Source organism: Mirounga leonina, unplaced genomic scaffold, assembly GCF_011800145.1.
Source record: "Mirounga leonina isolate KUSES-001 unplaced genomic scaffold, KU_Mleo_1.0 Mir_96, whole genome shotgun sequence".
Taxonomy (NCBI): Eukaryota; Metazoa; Chordata; class Mammalia; order Carnivora; family Phocidae; genus Mirounga; species Mirounga leonina.
The window spans coordinates 7,819,056-7,843,206 of NW_023270871.1; the positions used below are offsets into that span (position 1 = coordinate 7,819,056).

Consider the following 24,151-nt stretch of genomic DNA (forward strand, 5'->3'; position numbering starts at 1 on the left):
TAGTTGCATTATAATTTTAATTATATGTATGTTATCAAGTGAGAATGTGCAGAAGTGCCTTTTAGGTATAAAATTATCTGAAAATCAACTTAGTCTAATATGTTAAAAATATCCTAGTAAAGGGCACCTGGGTGGCTCAGTCGGTTAAGCGACTGCCTTCGGCTCAGGTCATGATCCCAGGGTCCTGGGATCGAGTCCTGCATCGGGCTCCCTGCTCTGCGGGGAGCCTGCTTCTCCCTCTCCCACTCCCCCTGCTTGTGTTCCCTCTCTCACTGTGTCTCTCTCTGTCAAATAAATAAATAAAATCTCTAAAAAAAAAATATCCTAGTAAGGAAAGATGGTATATTTTACTAGTTTTTGTTGCACAGAGTGTTTCTTTGGCCAGAAACACTAATATTTAGCAAGCATTTTTTGTCGCAGGCTTTGTGCTAAGGGCTTTACCTGCATTATTTCATTTAATCCTTGTAACAACACTAAGAGACAGATGCTCTTTTTGCCCCCACTCTATAGATGAGGAAACCAAGCATTAGAGAATTTAGAAAATTACCCAAGGTCACAAAGCTAGTTAGTGGTAGAATTGGGACCTGTGCTGAGGGCACTCTGCCTCAAAGTCCCATGCTTTCAACCACTGGTGGTCAAAGGAATTGTTTTTCTGAGGTTGGAATTTTATTATGTACAAGTATATAGCTACATCTAATTTCTTTTTCATTTTGAGGTTTTTCCCTGTTATATAAATACTACATCATTATCTAAGAACATTTGGACAGTAGAGTGAAGTAAAACAGAAAGTTTGAAGTATCTGTAATTCCAGCACCCAAGGAAAACCATTGTTAGCATTTTTTTACCCCAACTGATCTTGTGCAATATTTGTTGTGAAGAGGTCAGGGAGCGTCCTGGGTAAGAGTGTGCTTCTGGAGGCAGGATGCCAGGGTTAGGCTTCTGGTTCTGCCATTTGCGAGCCGAGTGACTAGCAAGTCTCTGCATCTCTCTGTCTCTGTTTACTCATCTACAAAATGAAGGTAATAACTGTACCTTTCCACAGGATTGTTATGGAGGTTAAAGGAGTAGGTTTACATGAGACACTAAGAACGGTTTTTGACACGTAGTGGGTACTACAAAATGTTAGCGATTATTCTTTGACTATTAAAGAAAGTTTAATTGGCGGGGGGGTGGGTGGGAAGATGAGTTAGCCTCTTGATGGGTATTAAGGAGGGCACGTTCTGCATGGAGCACTGGGTGTTATACGCAAACAATGAATCATGGAACACTACTCAAAAACTAATGATGTGATGTATGGTGATTAACATAACATAATAATAAAAAAAAGTTCAGTTGGCGACTTAGGATAATATATGAGTCTAAGATCTTTCATTTTATGGAAATATTTATTTATTTTTTCAGTTATAAAGCTGTTGTACTAGCATCAAATCATTTCGGACGGTTTTTCACTGGTCAGATCACAGCTGCTGGAAAAGTTCCTCCAGCTAAGGTAGGTAAAACTTTTAATGTTTCTTCATATTATGAGTTGATTAAAAGTGAGGGTATGTGTAGTACTAAAATATAGTTATTTTAGAAGTTTTGTTCTGTGTTGACTTCACATTGATAACCCTGTGCATGTACAGATACACGGTGGAGCCTCGAGGCTGTTTACAATTGCTTGACAAACAAGAATTTTGACGTTTCTGGAAGTTCTAGTTTTTTTCTGTTTTTGACTTACTAACTTGAATTCTTAAAGGGGTTTTGGATAACTCATTCGGGGTAGTGTGTTTATTACTAATTTTTAAAAAAGCTTCAAGATACCATTCAGTAAGTTCTCGATTTCCCAGTGTTGTGACACTTGGTTCATAGGAAAGATGGTCTTAGTTCAGCAAATTCTCGATTTCCCAGTTGTGACATTTCACTCATAGAAAAGATTGTCTTAGGTTTTTGACTTTTTTTCAAAAATGGGTTAGGAGGAGGGGGGAGGGAAGGGAGGTGGCATAATCTGGGTACTTCGCAGAAGGAGAGCGTGTGGCTTCTTTAATCTAGACTGAAGACAGAGGAGCAGTTGAGCAATGGGGATGGTTAGGTGAAAGAATAGATTACATTGTAACCCTTCAACACTGCATCCACTAAATGACGATATAAGCACATCGTCTGGGTAGAGGAAATAGGACTGAAGAGTATGTCTGTAGGTACAGGTTTCCTTGGTGCTTCCTGCTCTTAAGTACTTTGTTATACAAACTGAGAACTCATATGACATCAATCTCCTAGAAAAAATGAAAAAAAAAAAAAAAGATACTGGCAGCTTTGAGGAATCTGGTGATATACTGCCTTAAGAACAGGCCAGGTGAAGAAAATGGCACGTGGTTTAAGTGGAAACCAGAATACATAACAAGGAAATTTAGCAAAAACAACAGCGATGTGATATGTGAAGTGATTGCCTTTTTTTTTTTTTTTGAGTTTATTTATTTATTTAAATCATCTCTACAGCCAACGTGGGGCTTGAACTCATGACCCGGAGACCAAGAGTCACATGCTCTTCCTAACTGAGCCAGCCAGGCGCCCCTGAAGTGATTCTGTTTGACTTCTTTGTCAGGATCATAAGAATAGATCTGGCACTCATGGTGGCCAGAAGTTGAATGCTGTTTTTAAACTGGCTGAATGCTTTGATGCACTAACCAACTACTCAGTTTTGGTTAGACTCTTTCCTGAAGTATGTGGAAACTGAGAGGAAAGCTGTGAATATATTAGAGATTAAAAAATGAAACAAGGGGTGCCTGGGTGGCTCAGTCAGTTAAGCATCTGTCCTCGGCTCAGGTCATGATCCCAGGGTCCTGGGATTGAGCTCTGTGTTGGGCTCCCTGCTCAGTGGGGAGCCTGCTTCTCCCTCTGCTCTCCCTCTCTCTCTCTCAAACAAATAAATAAATAAAATCTTTAAAAAAAATACAATAAAAAGTGAAACAAAAGACAAGAGGCTTAAAGAGAGGAGAATCAGTCAGCCTTTAGAAGGTAGAAAAGAGACCGTCTTTACTGAGAATTTATTTTATTATGTTATGTTAATCACCATACATTACATCGTTAGTTTTTTACTGAGAATTTAAATTGCAGTTTACAGGACTGTGGTCATGTGTTAGAAATAGTTTTCTGGTATTGAAGAATTAGACACTAGGGGGGCTTATCAGTGTAGATTGAATAATATTTTATTTGGGTTTCCTGTAAATATGGAGGGTTCTTGTCTAGAATGAGCTAACAGTCCATCATTTGATGGTTTACCATATGTCAGGCACTGTTCTGGGAGCTGTGGAATCCAGGAAACAAGATCCCTGCCACATGAAACTTACACTCTAGTAGGGACCACAGTGAGGCGATAAATACACAATGAATTATATAATTTTAAACATAAAAGAAATGATGTGATAGTGAGTCAGAGGGGCAAGCTGCTTTTGCTAGGGTGATGGGAAGGCTCCTTTGACATTTGAGCTTAGACCTAAAGGATGGCGAGAAAGGAACCAGGTATTTAGGATTTCAGGCAAAGGGCACAGCATCTATGAAGCATTGAGATGGAAAAGAAAAGTATAAAGAAGGCTATTGGTCTGGAGTGTGGTGAACAAGGTGGAGAGGGATTTGAGTTGGTGGAAGGGTAGGTGGGGGCTGGATGATACTGGGCTTGCTCAGATTCTCTTACAGATGAGGGAAATGCCTGATTCAGGATTGTTTTGGAAAAACCCACTTTTGCTTCTGTGTCTCTACTTTCACATAGAACACTTCTGACACTTTTGCTCATCAAATGTGTGGGGGTTTCTCCACAACAAGCAACTCTGTGACACCAGCAGGGTGCCCTATAACTTAATTCTAATACCGTCTCCCTAGAGATAGTGTGAGATCCACAGGTTAAGGGCTCAGTCCCCCAAGATGCCCTCATCTCCCTTTGCGCGCCAACTGCCAGTCTAGTTGTTACCCGTTTTTCTGACAGATAGACTATAAATCATTCAGAGATTCCCATGACCCCCTCCCTGGGTTCAGTTAATTTGCTAGAACTGCTCACGGAACTCAGGAAAATAGTTTCCTGACCGTTTACCAGTTTGTTATAGAAAGATATGATAATGGATATAGATGAACTTCCAGATGGAAGAGATGCCTGAGGCAAGGTATCTGGGAAGGGGCATGTAGCTCCCATGCCCTCCTTGGACACACCTCTCTCCTTGCACCTCCATGTGTTCACCAGCCTGGAAGCTCTTCAAACCCTGTACTTTTGGGGTTTTAAAAGGAAGTTTCATCACATGGACATCACTGATCACTAACTCCTTTTCCAGCCCTTCTCCTTTCTCTGGAGAATGGGAGGTGGGGCTGAAAATTCTCAGCGGCTATCCACAGACTTTCTGGTGATCAGCTGCCATCCAGGAGCCTACCAAGAGTCAATTTGTTAGAACAAAAGATACTGCTATCACCCTCGAAATTCCAAGGGATTTAGAAACTCTGTGTCATGAACTGGGGTCATAGACCAGGTATTAGGGCAAAAAATGTTCCTAGTGCTCTTCTCACTTAGGAAATTACAAGGGTTCTAGGAGTTCTGTGTCAGGAACTGGGGACAGAGACTAATAATATATATATATATTTAATATAATAAATTTATATTTTTATATATAAATTTATAAATATATATATTTATATTATAAATAATATAAATATATATATATATATTTACTGTTATCTCATGAGGATTTAAAAAAATCGTCTGGAAGTTCTGTGGGAGAATGGTTAGTAGGGGGAAGAGTGAAGGCAAGATCTGTTCGGAATTGATTGCAGAAATAGTGCCCTGGGAAGGGAGTGGCAATAGAGATGTGGAGAAGGGGATGGATTTGGGAGATCTTTGAGGGTTGACACCAAGAGTACTTGCTAATGGATTGGAGGTGGAAACGTGTGCAAAGAGAAGCCTCAAGATGACCTTCCTGTTTTGGCTTGAACAGTTGTGTGCACAATGAGTGCCCTTAAAGGAAATGGGGAGGCTAAGCGAAGGAACAGGTTAAATGACAGGAAATCAAGAAAATCCCTTTTTTTCTTAAGATTTTATTTATTTATTTATTCAGAGTGTGAGCGAGGAGAGGGGCAGAGGGAGAGAGAATCTCAAGCAGACTCCGTGCTGAGTGTGGAGCCCGACACAGGGCTCGATCTCATGACCGTGAGATCATGACCTGGGCCAAAATCAAGAGTCAGAGACTTGACCGACTGAGCCAACCAGGAGCCCCGGAGATAAAGAACATTCCTAAAGGTCATTCCTTTCCCACGGCTTTTCCCTGTTTCTTGAGTTTATGTCTGTGGTGTGCCAATTAGCAGTCAGTGCTTTGGATTCCATCATTTAATATAACTGCCATCTGGGAAGGTGTTGTTTTTTTTTTTTAAAGATTTTATTTATTTATTTAATTGACAGAGAGAGAGAGTGTCAGAGGGAACACAAGCAGGGGGAGTGGGAGAGGGAGAAGCAAGCTTCTGGCCGAGCAGGGAGCCCGATGCAGGGCTCAATCCCAGGACCCTGGGATCATGACCCGAGCCAAAGGGAGTTGCTTAAGGAACTGAGCCACCTAGGCACCCCTGGGAAGGTTTTTTGACTGCTTTATTGCAGATATTAAGTAGCTTGCTTAAGGTCACCCAGAGCCAGGACTGGTAGTCGAGTCAGGACTTGACTGTGACCCTTAATTTCTGTGTCTTTTTCTTCACCCCATGCTGCCCAGAAAGAGTAAATTGCTGTTGTAAGATCTACATAGCTTTATTATTGTGTGATTATTTCTTTTAAATGATGGGTTTTTTTTTGTTGTTGTTGTTATTTCTTGGGTCAGGATAACTTGGTTCTAGTCCTGTGATTTTTACTTATTTTTATTTCACATTTTCTCTTTTTGTTGCTTTTTAAAAAAGGTTTTATTTATTTGAGAGAGAGCGAGCGAGCAAGAAAGAACACAAGCAGGGAAGAGAGGGAGAAGCAGACTCCCCGCTGAGCGGGGCGCAGACTCAGGGCTTGATCCCAGGACTCCAGGATCATGGCCTGAGCCGAAGGCAGTCGCTTAACCAACTGAGCCACCCACGTGCCCCTTATTTCACATTTTCCTAGTGTGGAGTGGGGTGGGTGCCTTTGAGCCCAGAGCCTCCTTGGTCCTCCTTTGTCCCCTTTTCTGTGGAGTAACCCTCCAGCCCCAAACCATCACCATCAAGATGAATTCATATGATCTCGAAAACACTCTTTATGGGTCACTGGAGCATGGGTTGACTTGGCCCCTTAATTAAAGGCAGAAGGAGATGTGGACATGATGGGTAGGTGGGAATTTATAAGCTTCACTGTTCCTGTGGGTGGCTTTTTTTTTTTTCTTTTTCTTTTTACACAGCCACAAGGAGTTGCCTCAATTGACTGGGAAGTATAATAGGACTTTTTTTCTGGAAGGCCCATTCCAGACTAGAGACAACACTGCTCTTATTGTGTTTCTTGGAAGGCGGGGGAGACTCTTGTTTCTGAGGAATTCTTTGGTTTTCTTGGCTCTGACCCTTCCATGGTTAGGGAGATTCATTGTATTGCTGTGGTGCAGTTCATTCATATTGGTTCAAAATTACGTAGTTGGTCACCTGCTGTTCTTTCAGAAGCATTTGAGCTCAAAATACAGGGTAGAGTGGATATTTCACCAAAGTTGTACCCATCTTTGAAACTTATTTTGACATTTTATGAACATAGAGAAAGCTTCACATCTGAGCGGGGAGAGCTAGCTAGAGTGCTACACCGGGAATTTATTTCAGTACGCGTAACTTTTATACACAGGAAAAGACCTGGTAATCTTTAACATATGTAGTGCTCATCGGGCTGTATGTGGCTTCCACACAGAGATGCTGGTTGTCTGACTGTTTTTAGTGAAGGTTGTGGGCCTTTGCCAGCAAGTGTTTGATAAATTTGTGAAAACAGTGGTTCCGTGAAAGTGTCGCCTCTCCACTCAGTGTATTTACCGAGGGCTTTCACCACCAGCACATCTGGTGTCTTATTGAATTAACTGTGTGGCACCCTGTGTACCAGTCGCTGACAGTTCTTAGCTGATGGTTTTTCATAATCAGTTGATAATGAACTTTATTTAAAACACACTGTTCTGCCTTTTCCCCTAGATTCTGATAGTTGGTGGTGGTGTTGCTGGGCTGGCTTCTGCAGGTGCAGCCAAGTCGATGGGCGCAATTGTTCGAGGATTTGACACCAGGTAAGTACTTCACTAGTGATTGCTGTTAAGGTAAAAACATTTTGTTTCAGGTGGATATTATGTTTTCTTTAGAATTTATAAATGGAAGTTGGACATCAAAAACTGCTTTGTAAGCTCTTTACACTTTTTATTTCTACTTTTTCAAAGGTAACTCAAAGTGGAAAAATATTATCTAGTGGGGAAAAAATTTTAAGGGCCTAGACTCAGTACAGCAGAAATAATTTAAAAGCAGAGGAATTGAAAATGAACAACTTGCATTCAGTTTTGTTTCTTCATGTGGATTAGCAGTGGGACCAGGGTTAATCCTAGCCCGGGTTTGTAGTATGTTGCTCTACCATGTCCTATTTCTGTTCAGAATGCATTTACAAATCAGGTAGGACGTGAACCAATGTGTCTGTGAGTTTGAAGAAAGGAAGTAGTATAGGAGATATTTTGGGGGCACCTGGCTGGCTCAGTTGGTAGAGCATGGGACTCTTGATCTTGGGCTCATTAGTTTGAGTTCCACATTGGGCGAAGAGTTTACTTTAAAAAAAGTCAGGATTGGGGATATTTGGAGAACAGACAGGGGGCAGAGAGGTGAGGGGTATACTCTGCATTGTATGGTTGGAAGCAGATAAAGCTGATTGGGCAATAGTAGAGCCCCTAGGTGAAAGTAGTCAATTATGTTCATAGTATAATACTTTAAAGCAGACATATCAACGTTTTCTAGACTCCTTTAAAGAAAAGTTTGATTAAAATTGTTCTTCATTTCAGAAGATATTAGATAGTGGATTTTATTAAATGCTTATTGAGAATGGCTATCATTTATGTGTATGAATACTATTTCGAGGTTGAAACATGTAGTTATTATCAGCTGAGACCAGTAGAGGAATGATACCCCGGCTAATCTTGAATATAGAATGATCCAAAAAAATCTGCATTATTCAAAGTTGGAAAGAGTGTTTGTTTCTGGAGTAAGGAATGTTCCATAGAACATGGTTTCCAGGGCTTACCTGGAGTTTAGAGAAGTGATGTACTGATAGAAAGCTGTCCTGCTGACACGAGAAAAGACATTTTTGAAGTAACCAGGATGTAAGACAAGGATAGCCAGAGTCAAGCTTGTCAGTAGTGCTGTCTTTTAATTTTTAATGTTTGTTGATGTGAAGTCTTCGAAGACAGCCAAACCCAGAGAGAGGAGGTTGTGCAAGTTTTCACTGTAGTGACAGTAAGTGGCATTAAAATGGAAATGTGTATACTTGACTTAGAGATGATTTGAAACTTGGTGTTGGGTCAGCTACTGAGAATTTATTAGGTATTTTGATGTCATTGGTTTAGATTGTGCATACAGCTGAGAGCTTGAGGATGGCTGTTGCTTAACTCCATTTACCATTTATTAGGATAGCTCAAGTATGCAATGAAGAAAGATGTGCCTGAACGGACATAATACTTTTCTAAGAATTATAGCTCATTATTTACTATTTTGAGACTAGGGATTGGTATCATATATAAATATGAAATCCAAATGTATTAGAAAACACACTTAATTATAAATTCTTGTTGGAAGACTGAATAATATATATTTCCAGATAAATATCCTAAAAACGTAAGGACAACTCATTGCCCAGTGATATTAAAGTGGTGTGATTTTTAAATTTTTTCAAACAATAGCTAAGAGAGTCCCCTTGTAACAATAGTGAGCATCCTACCGAATGCCTGTATTGAGAAGTTTAGAAATATAATAGCTTTACTTTTTTTAATCTTTCTTTGTGTGTGTGTGTGTGTGTGTGTATGTGCGTGTGTTCCAATAAAGCTTTATTTACAAAAACAATTGGCAGGTCAGGAGCTGTAGTTTTCTTCAGACACCTGTACTAATGCTTACTCTCTTCCAGGCATTATGCCCTACGCTTTCTTTGTTCTTTACAAAACTCTATGATGTAGGGATAATTAGCCCTACTTTACATATAAAGAGATATAACCAATTTTATAACATTCAGTTTCTTTTTTTTTTATTTAAAGATTTCATTTATTTATTTGACAGAGAGAGAGACACACAGCGAGAGAGGGAACACAAGCAGGGGGAGTGGGAGAGGGAGAAGCAGGCTTCCCGCCGAGCAGGGAGCCCGATGTGGGACTCAATCCCAGGACCCTGGGACCATGACCTGAGCCGAAGGCAGACGCTTAACGACTGAGCCACCCAGGCGCCCCAGTTTCTTTTCTTATCATAAATATAACACATGCTTATTCCCCCAATTCAGAAGAATATAAAAAAGTACAAAAAGTGAAAATAAAATAGCCTATTCCCTGGAGAGAACTATTAACATCTTAGTATATGTTCCCTTTTCTACACGTTAATTAAAAAGATAATTTTACTAATAGTATTATTTAACTGGCCTTTTTTTACTTAACAGTAGATCGTGAAGATCTTTACTTACCTACAAATACACTTAATGGCTGCACAGGATTCTGCTGTGTGGAAGTTCAGTGACCTATTTAATTAGTCCTTTATAAATGGACATTTTTACTGTATATAAACAATGCTGCATATATTGTCTATGTAAGAACATATGTATTTGGAGAGATTTCATTATTTTCTTAGGATAAATTCCTAGAAGTGGAATTTTGAGGTAAAAAATATTCAGGTCTTACATTTTGATACATTATAATAGTTTTAAATGATTATTATTATTATTTTTTTAAGATTTTATTTATTTATTTATTTGACAGAGAGAGAGACAGTGAGAGAGGGAACACAAGCAGGGGGAGTGGGAGACGGAGAAGCAGACTCCCTGCAGAGCAGGGAGCCCGATGCGGGACTCGATCCCAGGACCCTGGGATCATGACCTGAGCTAGCTGAAGGCAGTCGCTTAACCAACTGAGCCACCCAGGCGCCCCTAAATGATAATTATTTTGAAGGCAAAGATTCCAAAATAGCATTTATGGTTCCGATTATGCATGGTCATTATTGAAAAATACAGAGAAACTTTAAGGAAGAAACTAAAAATACCTTTTATAATTCTCCCAGCTAGATATAATTGCTAATGATTTTTTGGCATCATTTCTTATGGATATTTATGCAGATACCTTTTGATCAAAATTGTGACCACTCACACACACACACACACATCATTTTATTTTATTTATTTTTTATGTCATTTTAAAGTTATCTCATTTTAAAGTTCTCCAATTTCTTTAAAAATAGTACACATTTCGGGATGCCTGGGTGGCTCAGTCGGTTAAGCCTCTGCCTTCGGCTCAGGTCATGATCCCAGGGTCCTGGGATCGAGTCCCACAAACGAGCCTGCTTCTCCCTCTGCCTGCTTCTGTCTCTCTCTCTCTGATAAATAAATAAAATCTTAAAAAAAAAAAAATAGTGGGGCACCTGGGTGGCTCAGTTGGTTAAGTGACTGCCTTCGGCTCAGGTCATGATCCTGGAGTCCCAGGATCGAGTCCCACATCGGGCTCCCTGCTCAGCAGGGAGTCTGCTTCTCCCTCTGACCCTACCCCCTCTCATGCTCTCTATCTCATTCTCTCTCTCAAATAAATAAATAAAATCTTAAAAAAAAAAATAGTACACATTTCTAAAACTTTGTAAATAGCAGTATCCCTTTGGCTGTAAGGAATAGAAAACAACTCAAACTGGCTTAAACTCTGAGAAAATGTTTTAGCTCTGCTAAATGGAAACTCATGGGAAGGGCTCCCTTTTTCACACTCACGTCAGCAGTGCACTGGTGCTCTCTAGGACCAGGTTCTTTCTGTCCTTTCTGTTGTCTTCAGCTTTGGCTCATTCCCCTGAGTCACAAGTTGGCCTCCGCAGGCAATCTGGGCCAGAAGTTTCCTTCCTCAAGCCAGCAGAAAGGGTGAGGACCTCTTGCTCAATCCTGTCCTAACCTTTGTGTCAACTCTCTGACCGTGACGGATGCTCGGGACTGGTAGGAGAAGACCACAGTTTCCCCAACTTCCCCGATGGCCAGAATTACCTGCCGCTCTTGCCTAAAATAAGCTTCTGGCCTCTTTGCTGGCCCCTGCGAAGGGGCCTGCGAATTTGAAGTTTTTTTTTTTAAAGATTTTATTTATTTATTTGAGACAGAGAGAATGAGAGAGACAGAGAGCACATGAGAGGGGGGAGGGTCAGAGGGAGAAGCAGGCTCCCCGCCGAGCAGGGAGCCTGATGCGGGACTCGATCCCGGGACTCCAGGATCATGACCTGAGCCGAAGGCAGTCGCTTAACCAACTGAGCCACCCAGGCGCCCGCGAATTTGAAGTTTTAACAAGCACCTGAAGTAATCGTCATCAGGGAAGTTTGGGACTCACTGTAGTGGGATGGATGTTGGCAAGTTAAGCACACCATCCACCACAGAGCTGAGATCTTTGTTGGCTCTGGTTTTCCAGCCAGTACACGGTGCATGGCTAGTGTTTATTTATTTATTTTTGTAAGATTTTTTATTTATTCATTGAGAGAGAGAGAGAGAAAGAGAGCACAAGCAGGGGGAGCAGCAGAGGGAGAAGCAGACTTCCTGCTGAGCAGGGAGCCTGATGTGAGCTCAATCCCAGGACCTGGAGATCATGACCTGAGCCACCCAGGCACCCCTAGTGTTTATTTTTTTCAAACTGAATGTATTTTTTTTTTTTTTAAGGTTTTATTTATTTATTTGCGAGAGAGAGAATGAGAGACAGAGAGCACGAGAGGGAGGAGGGTCAGAGGGAGAAGCAGACTCCCCGCTGAGCAGGGAGCCCGATGTGGGACTCGATCCCGGGACTCCAGGATCATGACCTGAGCCGAAGGCAGTCGCTTAACCGACTGAGCCACCCAGGCTCCCCGAAACTGAATGTATTTTTTTTTTTTTAAAGATTTTATTTATTTATTTGAGACAGAGAGAATGAGACACAGAGAGCATGAGAGGGAGGAGGGTCAGAGGGAGAAGCAGACTCCCTGCCGAGCAGGGAGCCCGATGCGGGACTCGATCCCGGGACTCCAGGATCATGACCTGAGCCGAAGGCAGTCGCTTAACCAACTGAGCCACCCAGGCGCCCAAACTGAATGTATTTTTACATAATTTAAATTTGTTGACTCTTTATACCTTTTGTGGGTTGCTTTTTTCAAACACAATTTAATGAGGACTCAGGACAAAAATCACTTTGTTAAAATACTTCTAAGAGTCGTGAGAGAAGTCCCCAGAAGTCAGAACATTTACAAATGAAAACCTCAACCTGAGTGATTTGAATGAGGTCAAGTCTTTTTTTTTTTTTTTTAAAGATTTTATTTATTAATTTGACAGAGATACCTCGAGAGAGGGAACACAAGCAGGGCGAGTGGGAAAGGGAGAAGCAGGCTTCCTGCGGAGCAGGGAGCCCGATGCGGGGCTTGATCCCAGCACCCTGAGATCAGGACCTGAGCCAAAGGCAGATGCTTAACAACTGAGCCACCCAGGCGCCCCTGAGGTCAAGTCTTAATGTAGGTCAGAATTCACATCATCATTGACAGTGGGGCCCCAAGAAACGAATTGATTGTTGGAGTTATCAGTAGTGAAATTCCCTTTGTAACTGAAGTAGGTAGAAGTTGGAATTCCCTATAATAATTATTCTTTCAGAAAAAAAATTTTCATAGAAGTGGCACATACTTTTGGAAATAACTGAAATGGTCCAGTCAGAGATATCAAAAGAAAATCTCCAGTTTTGCATGTATACAGTTTGCTCTTCTTAAAACTCAACACCCAAAAAACAAACAATCCAATTAAAAAATGGGCAGAAGACATTAATAGACATTTTTCCAAAGAAGACACACAGATGGCCAACAGACACATGAATAGATGCTCAACAGCACTGATCATGAGGGAAATGTAAATCAAAACTACAATGCGATATCACCTCACACCCTGTCAGAAGGGCTAAAATCAACAACACAAGAAACAATAGGTGTTGGTGAAGATGTGGAGAAAGAGAAACCCTCTTGCACTGTTGGTGGGAATGCAAACTGGTGCAGCCACTCTGGAGAGCAGTATGGCGGTTACTCAAAAGGTTGAAAATAGAACTACCCTACAATCTAGCAATTGCACTACTAAGTATTTACCCAGAGAATACAAAAATACTAATTCTTTTTTTTTCAAAAATACTAAATCAAAGGGATACATGCACCCCAATGTTTATAGCAACATTATCTACAATAGCCAAATTATGGAAGCAACCCAAGTGCCCATTGACTAACGAATGGATAAACGAATGGATGTGGTATATATATGTATACAATGGAATATTGTTCAGCCATAAAAAAGCATGAAATCTTGCCATTTGCAACGACATGGATAGAGCTAGAGAGTGTAATGCTAAGTGATACAAGTCAGAGAAAGACAAATACCATATGATTTCACTCATATGTGGAATTTAAGAAACAAAACAAACAAGCAAAGGGAAAAAAAAAGAGGCAAACCAAGTAACAGACTTTTAACTATAGAGAGTGAATTGGTTACCAGAAGGGATGTGGGGGGTTGGGAAATGGGTGAAACAGATGTTGGGGATTAAGGAGTGCACCTGCTGTGATGAGCACCAGGTGTTGTATAGAAGTGTTGCTTCACTATATTGTACATCTGAAACTAATATTACACGGTATGTTAACTAACTGGAATTTAAATAAAAACTTAAAAAATCCCCCAAAACCCCCAAAAATGTATATGTAAAAGATGATCCTGATTTCTATTAAGGGCCTAAAATAACCACTGCTTTCCCTTCAATCATTACCAGAGCTGCAGCTTTGGAGCAGTTCAAGTCTCTTGGTGCTGAGCCCTTGGAGGTGGACTTGAAGGAATCTGGTGAAGGACAAGGAGGATATGCGAAAGAGATGTCCAAAGAGTTCATCGAAGCTGAAATGAAACTCTTTGCTCAACAGTGCAAGGAGGTGGATATCCTCATCAGCACAGCACTTATTCCAGGTATGTCCTTAAGCCACGCTTATCAGTAAAGCACTTTGACTAATGATATTTTAGAATGAGAGTGAAAGTTGTTTAACATTTGAATTTCTTTAAGTAAAGATTGATTTATTTTCTAGAAAGTAAGAAAGCACATGAAAGGCAGAAAGGACAAAAATCACGGTAGCCCCTAGATAAAAATGATCATTAATAGTAGGATCTATTTTCTTCCAGTCTTTTTTCCATATAGTTTTATGTAACTGTGTTCATAGATCATATTCTATATACCATATTATATTCGTAAGCAATTTCCTTTGTTTATGTCATTGATAAATTGGTTTTTAATTTATTTCTGTTCTCTTTGTGAAGATACTACATTCTTATTGTAGGTCATTCAAACAGTACTGAAAAATATGAAGAAAAAAGTACAGACTTGCAATTGCCGCAGAGATGACCATTATTAATATTTTAATCATTTTTCCATACATGAGAGAGAAAGAGAAGGGGACTTGGTGTGTGTGTGTGTATTTGTGGAATTTCCGGTATATGTTTTTTACTAAAGGATATGACACTTTATCACTTTTTTAATGATTTCCTTTAGCATGTTTGGTCTTTGCAACCAAATTGCAAGCTCTTTGATGGCAGGAATTACTTTTCAGTCCTTTACCACATCCTCTTTTTTTTTTTTTAAGATTTTATTTATTTATTTGACAGCGAGAGAGGGAACACAAGCAGGGGGGAGTGGGAGAGGGAGAAGCAGGCCCTCCGCTGAGCAGGGAGCCCGATGCAGGGCTCGATCCCAGGACCCTGGGATCATGACCTGAGCCGAAGGCAGACGCTTAACGACTGAGCCACCCAGGCGCCCCACCACATCCTCTTTTAAAAAGATTTTTCACTCAATAGATGATTGATGCCAAACCAGTAAGCACTTATTAATCAGTAAACAGTAGCTTGATCTAGCAAGATTTGGGAGTGAAGAAACCCTCCACCTTTTATATTCTTAACCCCTCCTCTTCTCCCTTCCCTTCTGTTATTGAATAGTGAATACCATGCTGACTCTACTATTTTCCTTTCTGAAAGGAAGTGGGTCAGATAATGAGAGCTTACAGGGTTAATGGTTGCTTGTGTTAGATCCTACTACAGGAGCCTTGCTTCTTCTAGGGGACAGTGGAAAATAAAAGTTCCTTTGTCATGAGGTCATGGGAGAGGAGAAGTTCTCTTCTGGCATCTTCCCCCAACCCCCTGTCTGAATAATCTATGTGCAAGGGCAGGAAGTTGATTGACATCACATCTATGAGCTTGGGGGAAAATATGTCCCCCAAGCTCTTCTTTCTGTCCTCTTTTTACCTGGGTGATACCAGATACGTGAGCTGGTTTCTCCAGACACCCACATCCCACCAGAGCTGGCGAGATGAAGCAGACGGGATGGGCTGGTGATATAGGCTTAGCCCATAGAAGAATCTGTGAGTGTAGAAATGAGGCAGGGTCGGTTACTGGAGGTAGATGCGGATCAGGCAAGCCAGGGACTCGTGGTGTTGGTGAAGTCTGTCAGCTCTGATAGGACTCATGAATAAGCAGTGGCAGGAGAGGATTTCGTCCTTTCCTTTCGTGGCAGTGGTTTGTGGCCCAGCTGTTGCACAGGTGGGTTTGAAGGAGAGATGGGGTGGCCTTTGCTGGAGCCACCACCAACTTCGGAAGTTAGGTGCACCTTGGGGAGAGGTTATGAGCTGACTAGATATAACGAGTGGCCAGTAGAGGGTGCTAAAACATTTCCTCATGGAGTAAATGATCTGGAGGGGAAGCTAGTTTTAGTCAGGTCATGCTCTTACTGGACATAGGATAATTTGGCCGTAGTATATAGAATTATTATTTGATGAAAAAGCCTAAAGTAAGTGGTACAGCTCAAGACTTCTTATATAAAATACATACTGACTTTTAGGGCCTACTCCCCCCAATAATATCTTACTTTTTAAATCAGGGCTTTATGGGGTGCTTGGGTGGCTCAGTTGGTTAAGCGACTGCCTTCGGCTCAGGTCATGATCCTGGAGTCCCGGGATTGAGTCCCACATCGGGCTCCCTGCTCGGCAGGGTATCTGCTTCTCCCTCTGACCCTCCTCCCTTTCATGCTCTCGGTGTCTCATTCTCTCTCTCTCTCAAATAAATAAATAAATAAATAATCTAAATCAGGGCTTTATGGTAAGTGTACTTTAGTAAAAGGTCAAATTGTGTAATAGTCTTAAAGAGGATTTGTTAAAGACATTTTGTTAATCTATTCCACCGAGCCTCTCCTGTTTTCTGTCTTTTCTGAAGCTGTGATCTGTTCAGAGCATGTACAAGTTAGAGGAAGTCCCTGACCAGTGGACTGGCCCAGAGGAGGCACTCAGAGGGCTGGTCTTTCCATTACTTTTTTTTGAAAACCAAAAAAAAAAAAAAAAAGGGAGAAGTTAATGAGAATATTATAAGGAAGAAGGTGATCTTTGTAAAGATCTTACATATCCCTGGGGGACTGAGACCTGAAAGTGTGAGCATTTAAACAAAAAGATGAAAAGATTCTATAAAGGCACAAATGCCCTTTGAAAAACTGTCCTCAGCATTGTACCTTGACTGGTTTATGTCCTGAGCCTTTGCCTGCGTCACCTGGTGGTGTGTTGAGCTCCTTGGAACAGAAGCTCTTCTCAAGTTTTCCTTGAGTGGTTCCAAAGGGGATTAAATCAAATGTCAGAAGTTGTCCAAGCTCACTTGCTGGGACACAGGTGCTGGGAAGGCTGCACGGAAGACTGGATGGGGATAAGGACACCGAGAGGGGGACATGGGCAGTTAGCTAGCTTTGGGTAGCAATCTTATGGAGTTGGCAAATTTTTGTTCCTCCAAGCTGCACTCAGTCCTTGGGCTTGAAAGAACAGTAACATTGTATTTATGTAGATTGTATGTGGAATGAAATATTCCTGGAGCTTGCTAATTATTTTGCTGGTATTTTGTACCACATACTTGTGCTGTCATCTGGACTCCCTGGATTGGGGTGGGTGAAGGGCTAAAGACTAGAGTGTCACTTAATGTAGGTAGCTTCAGGACAGGGCTGACAGTCCTGTTTTGTGGTGCTGTACACACATGGGAAGACTCCCCAACTTTCCTGTCTGGCTCTTTGCCCTTTGGGGCTATTATTAAAAAAGTAAGGCAGTCCTGCCCTCTGGTCATGTTCAGGCTGTGCTCATAATCTTTTCTCCTAAATTTTTTGAAACTCAAGATTTTTCAGCATCTCTATTGTTCTGGAACCTTTTTAAGGAGACTTTACATAAACTTGGAGTATTTAATCAGGAACAGACTGAATCAGGTTGAAAATTGGATCGGTAAGTTAGGGAGGGGTGGGGTGGGGTGAGGAGGAATCCTAGTGGTTTAGCACTGCCTCTGTGTTAGGCATATTTCACCTAAATTCCAGGAAGAATCAGGAGTACTGTGATGCACATGCTAAATCTACTCTGACAGAAACAACCTTCTCCATTTAAAACCTTCCTGATGACTGCTTCACTACAAACTTGTAAGCCTCATAGGCTCCTCCAGCTTTCCTGCCCCACCCCTTCCCCCACTCAGGTCTTGCCCTTATTTTGTAGTTGAACCATAGCTCCTGGGGAGCCTGGGGTTTTGTTTAGCAATGATGGCAGTGACTTGGACTGCTGGGGTTCCCAGCGTGATTGGATAGAGTCACCTAAAGTGATTAGGCTTGGGTCACAATCCCCACATGCCATGCTATAAAGTTTAGACTCCTTGGTGAGGTATTGGTTGCCTTTTAGTTTCTAGTTCTGATTTAGCCTTTGGGCTCATGTTAAACTGATTTCTTACTCTCTGGGCCTGATTTCGGTCATGCTGGCTGCTATTATCTTTTCAGATAGGCCAAGGACTTTCAGGCCTTTGCACATACAGTTCCTTCTCTTTGGAATGCTATCCCTGCCCTTCCTTGCCTTTTGAAATCCTGCTTAACCCAGTTACCACTTCCTCCATAGTTTCTGCTTTCTCCTACTCAGCCATAAACACTCTTCTTCCTGCATTCACAGCACTGCCTGTGCCTGGGATTCCCATAGTTCCCGGTCTTACTGCCCGGTAGTGGTCCTGTCTCCTTAGGCATGCAGCGCAAGTGTTGGGCTTTTTTCTGTCATGGTGGGTCTGTACCATAGGGCATCATATAATTCTGGGTGCCTTCCTTAGGTCTTCGTTGTTACAGTCTCTTATTTTTCCAGTGCTGTCCAAGGAATGAGAGAGCGAACACTCTGTTGGATAGGAACACTGCAGAGGCTAACTTAAGACTGGGAACCTAGCTTTCTTAAATTTTCAGAACCAGGATACTTGCCAAGTTTGCAATTTGAGGTGGTTACCTAGGCCTCTCAGGAGATAGAATTAGGAAGTAGTAGCAGGTTTGTCCAGGAGTTAGAAAGTGTCTATCAGTCAGGAAGGAAGATATTCATTGTTTGATTATAAATTATAATATCTTAGGCCATATATACTTGGACCTCTTTTTAGGTACAATCCAGATTATGGTAGCAGTACTTTTATCTACTAGATAAGGTCTGTAGAATACACCCTATAAAGGACCCTTGTGATAATTCTACATGACTCTGGAGAATTGGGAGGGGCTCTTTTCCCCGATATGCAAAAAGGCCATATGCATATGACACCAAACTGGAGAGATTTTGCCATCGCCTGGAAAATCAGCATTGGCTCTCCATCTGACATTACTTGTCTTTTTGAAATCTATCTATCCCAAAGAGTAGAAATATGGCACACAAGAATACTTTTTCACAGTAATGTTCAAACTTGTTCTTTCAGGCAAGAGAATAACTGATACAGTGATATACTCTCCATTTGTGAAACCCCACAAAGATAATATTGTTTTGATGCCTCAACAGAGTTTTTACCTAAAGTCAGTGTTTATTGTTCAGAGAAGATTGGTTTTCCTTCTCTGTAAGCTTGATGATCTTACAGTACAGAACTATATAGATCAGTCATTTCTAACTTTTTTTTTGAATTATTTATTGTGTTTTATTGACTGATCTAATTCGTCGGTCATCCTCCCCTCCCTTAAATGTATCATATGGCTGTATGGAATTTTGTAATATTACTTCTACAAAGTTTCATTTGTTATGAGACTTTTGAAGGACAGAGAGAAACACTTAAATGTTGGCAACATCAAGGGTTGGTAACCACAGGCTGTCTACACACCTCTTGGTAGCTTTCAGCACAAACAGGGCAACTTGTCATCAGGAGGAAGATGCCAAGATGGGGGAGTGTTCCATTACCATTTATCAGACGTGACTTCTGAGAGTGTGTTTGAGCACACTTAGTGAGTTATTGGGCCAGATTTAACAAATGTTCTGCTAGGAAAATTTATGGCACAGAATTATATTCTGGTTTGGTCTGTTATTTCTCCAAAAGTATGTTGCAAGATTGGAAGCATTGTGTTCCTGTCCCTGGCAGTCCCTGAATTGAAAAGGATCGGGAGGCTGAGGCCATCTCTGGGGAAGAGCCCCGGACGGATGGAGTAACTGCTTGCAGCTAGTGTGGCCCACCACATGCATTTCTGTATTTTCCTTCTTTCCGCTTTCCCCATACTTCCTTGTGCCTCAGTGTTGAGGTGGTCTAGCTGCTCTAAGAAAGCAACGCAAAAGCTCAGACATTATGGAAATGTACTTCTTGCTCAGTTAACATTAATTGGTGGTTGACACATTGGTGGACAACTCTCCTTCACGTGGTCCTCTGGGGATTCAGGTAGGACAATGTTCCCGTCGCCATTATGAGGCTCTGAAGGGCACTCTAGGCCTGGTCTCTCCGCCAGCCAGCCAGAAGGGAGAGGGACATAGAAGAATGTGCATGGAATGTCTAGAAATGGCACATACCATTCCTGCTCACATTTCTTTAGCTAAGACTTAGTGACATGGCCAAACTTGTGAGGGAAGCTGGGAATTGTTGCCTGGCCTTGTGCCCAGGAATAACAGAACATTGGATTGGTTTGCTAAGGCTGCCATAACAAAATCCCAGCTTAAACAACAGAAGTTTATTTTCTCACAGTCTGGAGGGTGGTGGTCCCAGGTCAAGGTATAGGCAGGTTTGGTTTCTTCTGAGTCCTCTCCTTGGCTTGTAGATGGTTCTCTTCTTGCTGTGTCCTCACATGGTCTTGGTCTCTTTTTGTATCCACATTTTCTCTTATTTTAAGTCTATCAACCAGACTGGATTAGGGCCCAGCCTAATTGCCTCATTTTAACTTAATCACCTCCTTAAAAGCCATATCTCCAAATATGGTCATATTTTAAGGTACTAGGGGTTAAGGTTTCAACATATGAATTTTCTGGGGACACAATTCAGCCCAAAACAAACATGGATTTTGGTGAACAGCTAATAGCCTTTTCCTTTTTCTCACCTTGTAATTTTATCTGCTTATGTTTAATCTATTCACTGGGGATCAGATCTTGGATTTAGAGCCAGATAGAGTAGATTCAGATTCTAGTTCCATTGCCTAATAGCTAGCTGATAGGTTTCTCTGAACCTCTGGTTCCTCATCTCTGAAAACGGGGTAAAATTTTTATCTCATAGAGCTGTTTCATTGAATAGATGAAGAAAAAAATCCGGTGTAGGGCCTGACATATAAAGCATTAGCATCATTCTCTTTTCTGTCATTGGTGATGCCTAGTCTTATTATTTTTTTTTAAGATTTTATTTATTTATTTGAGAGAGGGAGAACGAGCATGCGCTCGGGTGCATGAGCTGGGGGACGGGTAGAGGGAGAGGGAATGAGAATCTCAAGCAGATCCCTCACTGAGCGTGGAGCCCAACTTGGGGCTCAGTCTCATGACCAGAGCCGAAATCAAGATTTGGATACTGAACCAACTAAGCCCTTGACTTTTTTAATAGGAAGAATAAGGTCTGTAGAATATACCCTCTAAAGGACCCTTGTGATAACTCTACATGACTCTGGAGAATTGGGAGGGGCTCTTTTCCCCGATATGCAAAAAGGCCATATGCATATGACACCAAACTGGAGAGATTTTGCCATTGCCTGGAAAATCAGCATTGGCTCTCCATCTGTCAAGACCTTCTCAAGAACTGTATGGAATGTATAAGACGGTCCCTGAAAAACTGAATTTTCTGAAGATATGCATTTCATTAAGCCTGTTTTGTCAATTAATCTCATTCTGACCTAAGTTGAGTAACCTGGGAAATAAACAGTATTATTTCTATTTTTAAAAATAATCTTGGGCGCCTGGGTGGCTCAGTTGGTTAAGCGACTGCCTTCGGCTCAGGTCATGATCCTGGATTCCCTGGATCGAGTCCTGCATCGGGCTCCCTGCTCGGCAGGGAGTCTGCTTCTCCCTCTGACCCTCCCGACCCTCCCCCCTCTCATGCTCTCTCTCTCTCAGTCTCTCTCTCAAATAAATAAATAAAATCTTTAAAAAAAATAATCTTTTAATTATTTTATAAAACTAGTAAAATCAGAATGTGTAATAAATATTCACTGCTTCAACATGAGAGACGATGGACTCTGAAAAACAAACTGAGGGTTCTAGAAGGGAGGGGGGTGGGAGGATGGGTTAGCCTGGTGATGGGTATTAAAGAGGGCATGTTCTTTTTTTAAAGATTTTATTTATTTTTTAGAGATCGAGTGAGAGAGAAACAGCATGAGAGGGGAGAGGGTGAGAGGGAGAAGCAGGCTCCCCACTGAGCCGGGAGCCCGATGTGGGACTCGATCCCAGGACCCTGGGATCATGACCTGAGCCGAAGGCAGACGCTTAACCATCTGAGCCACCCAGGCGCCCGAGGGCACGTTCTGCATGGAGCACTGGGTGTTATGCACAAACAATGAATCATGGAACACTACATCAAAAACTAATGATGTAATGTATGGTGATTAACATAATAAAAAATTTAAAAAGAGCAAAAAAAAAAATTTACTGCTTCAATTTTTAAGGCATTTTGGTAGCAAAGGTACATCTAAATGTGTTGGAGGGAACACAAAGAATGTTATAATTTATATAAGAATATTATATGTTTCTGGGACACCTGTGTAGCAGTCGGTTAAGTTTCTGCCTTTGGCTCAGGTCATGATCCCAGGGTCCTGGGATCGAGTCCCACATTGGGCTCCTTGCTCAGTGGGGAGCCTGCTTCTCCCTCTGCCTGCCGCTCCCCCCGCTTGTGCTCTCTATCTCTGACAAATAAATAAATAAAATCTTTAAAAAAAAGAATATTGTACGTTTGTGTTACTATTTAAATATGGTAGACTGTTTTGTTTTTTTAAGAATTCCCATTGCTTATGGAGCCATGGTAAAATCTTGACTAATTTTGATTTTTATTTATACAGAATTTTGCAGCTATGAGAGGTGAATTATTAAGATAATCCTTAAAACTTTTTATAAATGTGTCCTTTGATAATTAGGTAAAAGCTTGTTTTTAGTTTTTTTCTTTAAACAGATCTTTAGGGATTTCTCTAATTTGCTAAAATATGCTGTTGACTAATCATATTTCGTAAGTATTACATTTAGAAATATCTCACGGTATTCAATTTGTAAAAGCCAAGGTTTTGCTGGCCTTTCTCTCTGGTTTCTTATACAAATAATTGTGCAGAGAAAATTTTTCTCTAGTTTCATGGGTAGAACTCACATATAAAGTACTCTGCTTGACTCTTTAAGTTTGGGTCAGAATCTCTGTTCGTGAATGTAGCTTTGTAAAGCTTAGCCAGTGATAACATAGATGGAGGGGTTGAATCAGTATGTTTCTCCATGCACCATAAGGCTGGCTAAATCACAGACCCAGTAGATGATAGGTCAGTGGAGCAAATATTCAGCAGTTTCTTGCCACTGCCTGTCTATTACATAATCAATTACCTGTTTTTCTCATAGGTATACATATATGTATAAAAAAAACCTTTGGTCCTTCTCTGTAGCATTTTTATAGCTTAAGACCCAATGCTTTATTCCCATCTGTGATTTTGAAATTCCAAAAGAGCCTTTGATGTATAAATCAATTAGGATGACTTTGGTTGCCAGCAGCAGAAATTCCAGCACATTCTGCCTTAAGAAAGGAGATAACTTGGGTTATGTATCTGAAGGAAGTCCAGTCATAAGTGTGGGTAGGTGTGCTGACATCAGGGGGCTTTGCTGTGCTCCTGTATTCTCTTACCTTGCCCTGCTCTGTGAGTTGGCCTCATCAGTGCTGGAGGTCGGTGGCGCTTTGGGGCCTCTGGTGTGCCCATCACAACATCCAGAGGGTAAAACAGGTCAGTTCCAGTGGTTCCCTCTTGAAGAGCAAGGAAACTTCTTTTTCAGAAGCCCTGAGCAAACTTTCCCTTGTTCTTATTGGCCTCCATTGGGTTAGTGCCCATCCCTGAGCCAATTCTCATGGAGGCAGGGCAATGAGATGCCCCTTGGCTTCCATCTGGATTTCTGAACCAGTCACTAATAAGGTGATGAGATGATCTTTAGGCCAGCCATGCTTGCATCTGGAGTGGTTTCTGAGGTCATTTTCCTGAAGTTCCTGGACTGTGTGGAGAAAATGGAAATCAGAGTAGTGACAAGAGGACGAACGAAGTGGGTGCTGTTCAGTGCAAAATTGTGTTCTCTTAATAATGACATTTCTTTATGTATAAATGCTATAGTTCATAATGTCTTTACATGCTGTATTTTCCATTGAGTAAATGTATAGTATTGCATTACGTTAAAAATTCTCCTTCTCTTGTTAGTGCTTGTCCATGAAAATCTATTTTGGTTTGGATAAATATATTCTGTAATTTGTATTTTTAATCTCTTTGCTACTATACTGTTAAATATACTATGATCTTGTTAAAGCAGAAGATTTTTCTTGAGCTTGTCTAATTTGATGCCTTACAGGCCAGGAAGTTAGGAATTTCTCCATCCAATTATATGCTATTGAATAGTTCCAGTAAATAATGCTAAATGTTCTTTAGAATCATTATAAAATTTTGTGGTAAATCCATTTCATCTTGATGTCTTGTTTTTTTTTTTTTTTTTTTAAGATTTTATTTATTTTTTTGAGAGAGAGTGAGAGAGCGGGAGAGAGCACAGGTGGAGG

At 41.1% G+C, this 24,151-nt stretch overlaps 1 protein-coding gene across 3 annotated transcripts in view; it reads left to right on the plus strand.

The window, feature by feature from the left end:
• The window catches only part of LOC118006402 (NAD(P) transhydrogenase, mitochondrial), a 92,317-nt gene that overhangs the window by 15,205 nt on the left and 52,961 nt on the right, over positions 1-24,151 (plus strand). For all 3 annotated transcript variants that reach the window (XM_034999036.1, XM_034999035.1, XM_034999033.1), the window contains exons 5-7: positions 1,402-1,489; positions 7,117-7,205; positions 13,920-14,107. In XM_034999036.1, the coding sequence (XP_034854927.1) occupies positions 1,402-1,489; positions 7,117-7,205; positions 13,920-14,107 (365 nt within the window). The remainder of the gene's footprint in view (positions 1-1,401; positions 1,490-7,116; positions 7,206-13,919; positions 14,108-24,151) is intronic.